This window comes from Botryllus schlosseri, chromosome 4 (assembly GCF_051294905.1).
Source record: "Botryllus schlosseri isolate E-star chromosome 4, Bs_hap1, whole genome shotgun sequence".
NCBI lineage: Eukaryota > Metazoa > Chordata > Ascidiacea > Stolidobranchia > Styelidae > Botryllus > Botryllus schlosseri.
In genome coordinates, this window is record NC_137239.1 from 9,333,081 (window position 1) to 9,345,383 (window position 12,303).

A 12,303-nucleotide genomic window follows, 5' to 3' on the forward strand; every position below is an offset into this window, starting at 1 on the left:
GTTTTAATCAAAAAGATACATAAACACAAACAATATGACACTCGGAGACTGTTACTGTTTGGCGAAAGTGTTTATGCGGACGGTAGTAGGCCTGCACGTGGACGCGCTAAATCAAACCATCGCCGATAGTGCACATGAGATATCGATGACCCATTTCGCATACAAATGATTATCGCTAATTTGCAGTACGCAGCTTCGACAATACGAATTAGTGAATTGGCATTTCAAAAGGACTGGATTTCTAGTTTTAAATGAGAAACTCACTGGCTATGCACGTAGGGTTCAAATACCGACAACGCGCTGGTTAATATTAGCCAGGGGCCTACGGCATACGTAAGTCCCGATCAGCCAGTCGAATTTGATCGTGAAATGGTGCGATTTTAATTATCCAGGTGTTATTGCAGCAAGAGCAATTTGGGCGCATGCCGCAACATTATCAATAGAAATACAAATCCCGATGGTTTGAAATTCGATCCGCGACATGGTTGCGCCCGAAAGAGCCCGTCCAGTGAAGTTGATTGGAACATAGAAGGTTCCCGCTCAAACTAATCGAATAAATTCAGAATTTCCGCCTCCGAGGATCTCTTGTTGCATCAATATTTGACAACATGATTCAACGCCGTGCACTGCACAATGTGCAGAAAGAATAACAAATCAAACACTAATAAGTGTCTCCGAGGGAATACGAGTGTATAAAGCAGACAAGAATTAGTAGCCTAGAGATGATAGCAAACGAGAAAGCGTGTATCTAATAAGTAATTCCTCAACTTGCGTATAGCACAATGGGGTTCCGAGTCTGACATCGCGACACTTGTATGCAATTGAATATGCGCACTTTGCGCAGGAATGGCTTTCAATTCACAGGCATACACTAACACACTTTCCTATTTCGCGGTCCAATTAAAAAGACTATCACGAAACTAAGTCAAGAATTATTTTGTAAACGAATATGCGCGCAAAGACAATTTAATTGAGAGAAGTAGAACGTGAATTCGCTGGTCCAGTAAAGAGAGCTCGTGTTTCTCAGAGCACGCGTGTCGAAATCGACGTCGTAAACGAGGTAGCTTCGATTGTATGATATCTAATCACGGATTACAATTTATTGGGGCGTTTTAAGCACTAGTTTAAGCTGCGTATTCAATTATTCGCGCGCGTGACAACATGATTCAACGCCGTGCACTGCACAATGTGCAGAAAGAATAACAAATCAAACACTGATAAGTGTCTCCGAGGGAATACGAGTGTATAAAGCAGACAAGAATTAGTCTACAGTCCATTTCCTCCCACAGTCCACTAAATAGTTGGCATTTACGCGATAATCACAGACTCGCTAATTGACAACATCAGAAGGCGGACGCTTAAGCATTTTGTATGGGGTGGCCGCCACCCCATAATTATGTCATGGGGTGGCTGCGCCACCCCGCCACCCCGTAACTCGGCGCCTATGGCTGCGACCCAATAATTCCTTGAAGTAACAATGTTGAACGTTACAAATCTATACATTTATTATGTTCATATAACGTAAAAAAGCAGACAATAGCGATTGACACAAACCTTTCACGTAATCAGGCAACGTACAAAAGATACACAGCTTTAGGCAAAGTCCATGCATTTACGGCTCCATGAACATCAAAGGCAGCAGCTATTTACTTCACATAATTAGTAACTCCTAACTGGGAGCTGTCATTCCAAACTATGCCAACTCTAGTACTTTCAGTCGTGACTGATTTTCCATGAGCAACCAATCTTTCCATGGACATAACCAACCGGTGTATACATAATTTGGCTGCAAATACTAGGTAAATTCCCTACTTCCATATGGACGATACACTACTACTTTATCTGCAACATCCCAACACACGCTCAAATACAGCCAACTCCGGTATACTCACTAAAAAACTGACTCACGCATCCACCCATCTACAGTCCATTTCCTCCCACAGTCCACTTCCTCCCATCTACAGATCACCCATCTACCCACCTCCACTCTACGGGTAGCATCAATCCAAACGGCACTCTAGAACATTCTCGAAACCAGGATGCCACAGTACAACAAACATGCGGCTCATTTGAAATAATAATATGCCTTTGTTTTACTCATACTGTTACTCATTGTATCACTATACGAAGAACTATTCCCGTCATGATGAAAACGACATTTTTTAATGTGGTCAATCAGTAATAATGTCACTCAAATGAGATGACACGTAGTTTATTTAGTCTACTCCAATATAGAAGGATTATCACGAATTGCAATGTGTACCATTTATCATGCGAAATTCCGTACGTGATCTTGGAATCCACAAGCCTTATGGTTACATTTTTTCTATAGCCATCAACTACTAGATAATGATACGAGTACCCCAAATATAAATTACAGGCGTATGTGGTGACACCATTGATAGTATAAATGGAGTAGCTAACTTCATTGTGGAAACCGTTCTTTACTGCAGTCTCTTTGAAATATTCAGATTTCTTTTTCGCAAATGATTCCGTGAACAGCGTATGTTCGCACCCAATTGAATACGCCGAAATTCGCACCACTTCTTCGTGCTGCCAAAAACATTTTTATATGTGTAGACGTAGATTTCGGGTAAGTTGGATGTCAGTGAAATCCACTTGTATCCACCTCAGTTCCAGATCGGTAGATTACGGTAGACGTCTGTCAAATATAACGGATGATAGCTTCCCGAATATCACAGAATCAACAGATCAACAGGATCAACTCCAATCTAATTCTTCTAATCCATGGCTGGCCAACCTTTTTGGCCAAAGGGCCACATTCGATTGACGAACTATTACGCGGGCCACTAGCCGCGCTAAGCGCTAAAATTTTTCGAAGTTCATAGGTCAATAATATTGTCACTTTACTATGTTGCGAGCCTGCTGTAGCCTATATCGTTGGGCGCAGTTTGCAAGGACTGGACTATTCGTCGCCTTGACATATCGATACCGAAAGCTTCGACGAACATGCATCAATCATTTTGTGCCTATATAGGTTTCATCGTCGTCGGTCTTCCTGCTAGCGCAAACGCAAGGTCGCATATGTCGAACGACACTTTGTCTCGTAATCGCCAATATAATTAGACTCAATCTGATACATTAGGCGTTCTTTCATTTTCACGAAGGGGTAACCGGGGTCTACGATAACTTATATATAAGATAACTATAAGTTATCGTAGGACCCGGGGTAACAATATTTAAAGCAAGAAATCGAGTGACAACATGTTGCGCGAAACGGGAAGAAAACTTTTACTTTTGATAAATCTATCTCAAATTATTCTGCTTTATTGTAGTGTACGAAGATCTACCAAAATGTGACAGGCTCATGGATCTGCCAATGCGTCGGAACTGATATTTTGGTCATCACATCTCAAGTGTTGCGGCAAGACTAATCAAATTTTTGATTGGCCTTGCAAGTTCACAATCTGTGCAATCCATTTTGTATTATATTACGAATTTCGGAAATTACCTCGCGGGCCACTCAAAACCTTCTCGCGGGCCACGGGTTGGCCGGCCCTGTTCTAATCAAATCCCTGCTAGAATAATTTCCAGTCAGTCAAGAGCAGTAGGCCACGTGAATAGATATTGAAATAATTCAAAGGATTCCACTTTGTTCATTGTACTTGTATATATTATATAGCCTATCCCATTACAGAAATGGTAAATAGAGTATGTAATTTTCATTACATGAGTCCGCGAATACCTGTGCCAACGGCAAATTAATCCACTGGTTACAACGTTTGAGAGAAACTGACATAAGCACCAGCACAATACAACCAAACCCGAACACTAACCCAATCTTAAAGGGACACTGCACTCTAAAAATGATGTGGTCTCAAATTGAAGCCAAAACGAAAAAAAAACTTTTGGCCGCAGCCGTTTTCTTCAGAACGCCACCGTAATGGAGCTGTAATGAATTTAAATTTCCACGGATGCATCACGCTCCAGCAGTCACGCAGAGATCGAACTTTATATAGTTGTCAGCCGATTTATATTATGACTGAAACGTTATTAAGAAGTAGATAATTTGAAACTCACTGTTTTGAAACCGGAAGTTTCACCGGAATGCCATTTTTATGACAATACATCCTTGTGCATCAGGTTTTGTAGGTTTCAAGGTCTTCTTCCTAGTGTACATTCTACAATTGCTGAACCTTTAAGCGGGGTTCGAAACATAGAACACAGTGGACGGCACAATAGATTTGAGTATCTGTTTCGAGGGGCCACCAGATTACCGAAACTTTTGAACCGCTTGCCTTAGTGGCGCAGTGACAGGCTTCACTAACTTGGCGGGTTTCGGTACTTCGTATATGATCAGTATGATCACGGAACAGCATCGTCGACCTGCGTCGCCTGATATAGCAGCTAGGGATCGTGTGGACGTGAGGTTCACGTTTTCGTCCTGTCTGTGACCTCGGAAATTTATAGGTTCACGTTCACAAACGAACCTTGGTAGGTTCTGCACTGTGAACCTTTTTCATGTATCACAATTTTCACTTCATTATAACATCTTTGGATGAAATTTATTGCCTTTCAACTTCAATTGCGGGCCACTCTATGCATGGCGCTGGCAGCATAAAAAAATCAGCACTAAACGATCATGCACCTTGACAATCTCTAAATTTTACTTGCTTTGTTACAAACGTTTGCTCGAAATATCCAGCTTTCCATTTGTGAATATTTCTTGACTCTCTGCTGGTGAGCATGACCCGCAATCACACAACATCGAGAGCGAAATACGCGACATGTAGTCAGCGAATGATGCTTATTCAACCAATCAATGAAATCGATACCGTTTGTCTGATGTAAAAAAATCTATCAGGCGTACGGGGTCAATCTTGACTTCAATGGGGTAATATCGGTAGCAAGTATAGAAACCCGGTTTACAGTCTGCTCAATATCAACGTAGCAATATTCAGACGCCGGATACATTGTCCGATAAGGCGTATGTTTATATTCCATTGCAAGTCCTTGTCGAAATTATTGGCAAAGCGACGGAAGATATTGATTTTATGGGAATATTATATCATTTGATCGCCCCAGGTGATGCATTCGGCGAAGTTTAAAGCGTCAATATGTAGGCTACTTCGTCATTGTGGCTTTATGTGACCTGAGTCGTCGATAGGTATCGTGTACATTAATATTATAGATAGGCTATCTGCTATCACTTCACTGAAATGTACGATTGGAATTAGCAACATGACGTCACGTAACGTCATGATGCTCACGTTCGCGTTCACACAGAACCTTTCAAAAAAGTGCGCATTCACACGAATCTGAACCTTTCAAAGGTTTACACCATCCCTAATAGCAGCCGGTTAATTATTGTGCTCGGACAACTGCCGTGGACTCTCCCAAGTTCGAGATAGGGTTTAAGAAACATATGGCCAAATTTGGGCTCATTCTACGTTGATAAATTTGTAAGCTATAGTCACGAGTAGAGCCCGACCGATATTGGATTTCCGAGCCGATACCGATAAAACCGATATCTAGTACCTTCACCGATAACACCGATATATTCAGCCGATATTCAAAAGATATGGAATCTAGCTCAAGGCCCCTATTTAACACCTCAAAAGTATTTATTTCAACAACTTCACAGCCATTGCTATGATTAAACATGAAATAAATGATCTAGGGGCTATAAAATATATCAATAGTACCAGTCTAGTAGTTGCAGATTACAGTTCAGTACAATTTCTCGTCCCTTTGTCCTAGGAGTGAACTTCTGTAGTCTTCATAAATGATGTATATAGTGCTAAACACAGTGAGCAGTCTTTCACTTGGTACCATAGTTAGTGGCACAACAAGAATTGGAAATCTTTCTTCATTTCGGTTCCACCGCTCCCTCGCAGGGAATCGTCCCTTCAATGGTTTCACCAAGTATTGATATTCTTCTGACAGTGCACCTGGAGCCTTCAGCACATCATTAACAAATAGCTGAAGAGAATGTGCAAAACAACTCAAATTGTTCACGTCTGCTACTGTTCCACCCATCCCCTTGGGCCTTGACCATGACCAGCATTTCAACAATCAATTGATCAATATTTTACCCTCTTTTGTCAGAATTGGCCCATGTCCTCATGGAATGAAACATTTTCGTATTAACTTTTGGCTTCACTCCACTTTTGCTTGATTTTCTTGCACTCTATGCTCGCATATTTCCTATCATGGTATCCCTCAGGCCTCCGTCAGATAGATGACTTCATACATTACTGGTATAATTTCGCTCTGTTGGTACCGAGCCTTGGCTTGTCAGCTTCTTACACAGACACCACCAGCACTATCTACAGAAAATGCTTCGACGCGAAGTTCTTCTCTATCATCCCGAGGGTTAGTGCAGCATGAATGAAGCTTTCATTTCTCTAATCGATTGAAAATCTTCTGCAGACAACTTTTCATCCAGCTGCTCTCTGCCATTGGTGATCGATCAATGCAGGGGATTCCCATGAAGTCAGTGGGGCATGACGGTGAAAGTACATTTTCACACAAGCACGCAGGTCGCAGACTGGCCTGTATGCACTATATGCAGCTTGACCATTTATTTTTATCATTTACCGACAAGCAGTGAAGACCTCACGTCTTCTCTTGACTCCTTACCACCATGTTGTGACGTCACGAAAATGGCCGATATTTTTTTACCTCCAATGGCCGATACCGATATTTCTTTCCAAGTGTGATATCGACTCGATATTATCGGCGAGCCGATAATCGGTCGGGCTCTAGTCACGAGTAATATGAAATCAAACCTCTTTGTTTTCGCTTGCCGCCATGAGCGCAACCAGGGGACGTGATATCGCTAAACATTATGTTTGAGCCGTATAGTTACGCGATCAGCATTGTAGGAAGACTTCTTTACAATTTTCTGCCCTAACTGATTTATGTTCCGAAGGAGAACTTTCTTACCGCTTGACAGAGTTGTAGAAATATTTGAAATGTTGAAACTAGGATTGCATTCAAACTAAAAATTAGGTTGAAAGAAACGTGTTTAAAGCGTTGCCCTTATTTAAAACATTGTTTTGACCATGCAATCATAGTTGCATAAGGTCGTTTATAGATATAACGGTATGCGACTATACCGATGGGTTGTATTCCATTCCAATAACGAACTCGGCGTACTCCTGACCATGTGGCATGTTCCTGAGAGAAAAGTCGTGTACAGCGGATTGTTGAGGTTGATCACGAATTTCTGCCAGTAAAGCTCCGCTTCTCGCACATTCTGCAACAGCTTGATCGAAGTTTGTATGCCTTGATGCTGACACTTGTTGAGATATGGTGAAACATTTGCCAGCATCAGGCAACCCGCCTTGTCTATTGCAGTCAGACTCTGCAACGCAAGCATATTTAAGGGCGTTGTTCGTGATCATCGATGACAGAAGATGGTATGCTCAGTATGGTTATTTAAGCTTTCCTCTATGGAGCGGTAACGAATTGAAATTGTGAAATGTATGGCGTAGGGCAGTGGCTCTCAACCTTTTTTTAGACACCCCCCCCCCCTTATGATAGTGAAAACGTTCGCGCCCACCTTATCGTCACATCACAAAAGCCAACCGGGATGCTAGCAAACCCAACAGATTGTTTGACGGCATGGAAGGTTATGTTGTTCATAGGATAATTAAAAAATATGAAATTCGGTCTATGTATAGAGACACGTGCGTGAATTGGAGGTAAATCGAGCAGAGCATGAAATTTTTTTCAGTTGGCCGCTTCTTCGCGCCGCCTTCAGATGATTTCACGCCCCCCAGGTTGGAAACCACGGGCGTAGGGTGTGGCGACGGTTCTTCTTAAAATGTCCTCCGAGGACGCCTAAATGTCCTCCTTTTGAAAATCCGTCCTCTTTCATAGCTTTGAAAGCCGGGCTAATTCGATGAGATAGCTGGATGCAACGAAACTCCGAGACGTTCTTTAATGGGGCCGGGGATGATGACGCACATAATCTTATAGGCATATGGGATTACTAAAGGAATGTACACTTAATCATATTCATATATAAAATATTCGTTGTTTGAATAATCTTTTTTAAATTTAGAATTGAAATTTTAGGTCAATGCTACTTATTATAATCAGACTGATATATTTATGTTATACCTGACAACAAAACTGACAGATTTCTTGTAATCTCATCAATTGTATTCTTTGTTTTCGCCAGCGCTAGAATTGAATCATGGTTTTCATCCGTTAAATAAATTCGAAACAATCTAATGATAAATATATTCTTACAATTTTCAACCTTCGCAACAATAGCGTCATTAATGATATCGTAGTCGACTGTTGCGGATGGCCCAGCATCGCCCGGCAATCCTCTCAATCCAGGAAAGCCTCGTGGTCCCATCTTGCCAGGGGGTCCTTGATGGGGTCTGATAGAAGGTGATTCGCTTTCAACGAAAACATCTGCGATGGTCTTGCAGACAAAATGTTGCTGGTTGCTCAAAGCTAAGCGCAAGCTTATTGAAACGAGCAGGAAAAATCTCCAGATGAATATTGACATCATTAACAAACTCTGTAATATAGAACACATGTTAGCCAATGGATCATGCTTGTCATCGACCTTTTTGTGATTTCAGAAAGCTAAGGAATGATATCCAGCTTTCCAATTATGAATATTTCGAGACTTTCTACTGTGAGCTTGACCCTCAACCACACAATATAAAGAGATAAATACGGTTCATGTACAGTACACTCTTAGAAATATTCGTAGATTTACCCAAATTATACCGGTAAATTTGTCCCGTCAGTTAGATTAACGGTAAATGCCCGTTAAATTAATATACGGGCACGTCAAAAGTAAATTTACTTGTTTTTAAAGGTTAAAAAAATTACACATTAAGTTCGTAGAAGCAATTTACGGGATAACCAGTATTTCAGATTTACTTTTTGATTTGTAAAAGCAATTTACTGGATAATCAGTATTCCGGATTTACTTTTGCATTCGTAAAAGCGATTTACTGGATAATCATTATTTGCAACATTGCTATCGTACTTACAATTCGATCATTTTACACGCTTACGGTCTTATTATGGACATATATTTGTGATTTTCGTCATTACATCAGGTTTCAATCATCAAGCAAATTACGACATCGATGGCCGTGCTGAATGCTAATCGGTGAATCGTATCCGAACATTTGGGCATTGCAGATACCATCGTTTATATCGATTTATAAATAGTATCCTTTGATACATCAAGGTCTAGCAATAGTAGCATGCCACGCGAATTCGGTATGTTATGTAGTTTTACTGCAGGTATGATCTTTTGTGTAATTATCTGTTGGACCAGTTCTGCCACCATTGTAGACTCCTTAACGCATGTATGATGCAAACTATATATCGAAACACTGGAGCTGGCGTATAGCCGCCATGCTCCTTTGCCATTGCGACGAGAGTAGTAGACGTCCTTTACCTTTTTCCCGCGAATGGTGTTATGAATTGTTTGATCATGAATTCGTAGCTGCTCGAGCGAACAGTACATTGTGACGTCATACATATTCCAGACATAGTGGCGTCAGACGTCAGACATATCTGAGCCTTAGCACGTGCGGCTGAATGTTCGAGATAGATATTATATCGACGCGATGTTTTCGTATTGGATAATAACAAGATGCGTTGCTGTAAGATATTGAGGGTTTCGAAGCCACAGCTTAACTCTAGCTTTAGAATATTGCAGGTGTTGATAGCAGATATTGTAGGTATAGCAGTATCCGAGCTCAAATCTGGCAAGTTATTCAGATCTGTTTCTGAAGACGTATGTATTTTCGTTACAGTTTAATGGTGAACAGAAGCTATGGCTTATAAGAATCTATTACATTTTCTGACATTGAACTTCACGAAAATGGAAGCGTTATGGCATTATGAATCATGACGTCGAATGCTTATGTGATAGAAAGGGATCATTTCGCCTCTCGCTTCTAGCACGATGCCGTGCGAAATACATTAGACGTGCGATGCAAAGGAATATTGCCAGAAAAGTTTGCAATCACGCTGGAAAAGATGATTCAGGTACGAAGTCCTAGGCCATGGGTATCCGTATTAAACTCAACTTGCGTCGCTGGCCGGATTCAAACTTTCAAACCGTTCGCGGGCCGGATCAGTCAAATCATTCGAAAATGTTACGGTACATCAAAACACCCGACCTTACTTTTCGCTTGAATAGTTTATTATCAATCCTGTATACATTTTGCTATATTACATAACATTCACGATCATATCATATGGATATATTCTAGCAGCGCCTTTACTCGCAAACAACGGAATTTTGGAACAAATGCAAAGATTGATCGTTTGAATTCAACCGCTAAAACACTCACTCTAACGACGGAATAAGCTGACATATTTGTATGCTTCCTTTGTTTTATTCGTAATCTGCCGTTAACTCATCGTATGCGCTTTGAGGAACACAAGTGATTTAATTGTAAACGCAGACGTTAGAATTTGGCTCATTATTAATCGTCATTCGGGTTTCTCTGTCTGTCTGGGGCCTTTGAGTAGAAGTGATACAGCAATGCGACCAAATATATTTGAATTGTATTTTTTATAACTATTATATTCTCCATGCGACCTGCATATAACAGTTTTTTTTTTCACTTCACGAATAACTACTTTTTGGCACATTTCTTCATAAAAATATGAACTCAGTGTGCACTTTTTAGAGTTTTGGGAATTGGATGTCAGTATCACCAACTTGTTCCCGATGATGACTAGAGTAAAACTATAACACCACTGTCGGATAATTATATCACGGTCTATGATCTTGACATTTGTGGCCTTGCGGGAAGTATTTCTTACAATAATATCTCAACATTTGTTAGAAAATGTGCTGGGTAATACAGGGGTTTTTCAAACTACTCAGAATTGCTTCGTAGGCCGCATGCGGCCTGCTGGCCTTATGTTCGACACCGCTATCCTAGGCCATCATTATTCGAGAAATTGACAAGAATATGAAAAGTCGCAGTATGTCATACTATAGCGTCTCAAAGTTTCCAAATTGTAACTGTGTTGATGACAGCATAATCTTTGTTCAGATTATAGAAGAACCTACAAAAGAGCATGGCCCAAAGTACAGTCCTTCAACTGCTGCTGAAGTTTTGATGAAGCGCTCTTCATTCAGGCAGTTGCTGACTGATGATCTCCACAAGAAAGACTGGATTTTCGTCATTATCCACACTTACTTTTTTTTACGTGTTCCCGCACCAAATAAACCTGATTCAAATTTACTGGTCTCAGGAACGTGAAACTGCTGCAAGGGACCAGACGAGTATATTGATATTACAGCAGATTTCTGCATATGTAAAATCATATTACGGGGAGAGTTATTTCGAATTTACTGGTCTCATCAGCGTAAAACTGCTGCACTGGACCAGACCAGTAACTTGGTATTACAGCCGTTTTCCGTTACATCAGGTAACGGGAATTTTCCATAAAAAATTTAACAGTCAGTCTTTGTAAAAATAAATTACGGTCAATAATATTTACGGGAAAATATTTTTCAAATTTACCGGTCTCAGAGTCGTAAAACTGCTGCCAGGACCAGACCAGTAATTTGGCATAGAATATTTTTAACAGTGTAGGTCAGTGGTTCCCAACCTTTTTGTCTTCATTCCCCACTTCAGATTTATTCCGAGCCTTCATTCCCCACCTGGACCGTAACAGCACTTCGTCAGTCCCCCCAAAAAAGGTCTTGGGCCCCTCACAGGGTGATAAACCCAACTTCTGGGGGCCACGCTCCCTAGAACCCCCTCAGCCCCCCTGAGCCTGTACGCTCTTCTCTTGTTACTTATTAACTACATTGGGTATACTGTTTCGAGCGTCGCCTTATTTCGGCTAAACGCGCCAAGCGCGAAAATTTTTTATAATTCATGTTTGGATCGGTCAATATGATCGGGAATTGCGTATATTTTGCTATCAATTTTTTATCCCCTCTCTGCTCACGTAATCAGATTTACCGGTAGTGCTGGGTGAGGTGTGTTGGAAAAGGTAAGACTCCTAAATAAGTATTAAACATTTTCGGACGGACCCGTTGGTATATTGACTTCGTTACATTATGCTATTTCGTGATCTCCTACATCTGCTATTTCGAAAGATATGGAAATAACCAAAAGTAAAAGGCACACACGATTTCAAATTGGTATCGCTTTACTGGCAATGGATTGGTCCTCTGGAGTTCAGATCGCCAGGACAGGAATATTCGGTGCCAGCCATTTAGCCGCCTATGGACAATTAAACATAGGCTATATGTATATTGTATATATATCGAAGTTTTCTGTCACCACAAGGGCATTCCTTCTCGGCCAAGTTCTTCTCGCT

General features: G+C 40.9%; 1 protein-coding gene and 1 long non-coding RNA gene across 3 annotated transcripts; one reads left to right on the forward strand and one right to left on the reverse strand.

Moving 5' to 3' along the window:
• Positions 1-1,491: 1,491 nt before the first annotated feature.
• Positions 1,492-8,669, reverse strand: LOC145436999 (uncharacterized). Its single transcript, XM_080314174.1, has 4 exons — positions 8,224-8,669; positions 8,092-8,154; positions 7,083-7,330; positions 1,492-2,662 (listed from the first exon to the last, which is right to left on the reverse strand). The coding sequence occupies exons 1-4, from the start codon at positions 8,519-8,521 to the stop codon at positions 2,606-2,608; spliced, it is 666 nt and encodes a 221-aa protein (XP_080170300.1). The 5' UTR covers positions 8,522-8,669; the 3' UTR covers positions 1,492-2,605.
• A 34-nt stretch (positions 8,670-8,703) lies between these two features.
• LOC145438127 (uncharacterized) lies at positions 8,704-11,213 on the forward strand. 2 transcript variants are annotated; one of them, XR_013914842.1, is made up of 3 exons: positions 8,704-9,749; positions 9,840-9,999; positions 11,022-11,213. It is a non-coding gene; the product is annotated as an uncharacterized LOC145438127 (long non-coding RNA). The 2 variants fall into 2 exon arrangements; XR_013914841.1 differs by lacking the exon at positions 8,704-9,749 and having other exon boundaries at positions 9,763-9,999.
• Positions 11,214-12,303: the final 1,090 nt, after the last annotated feature.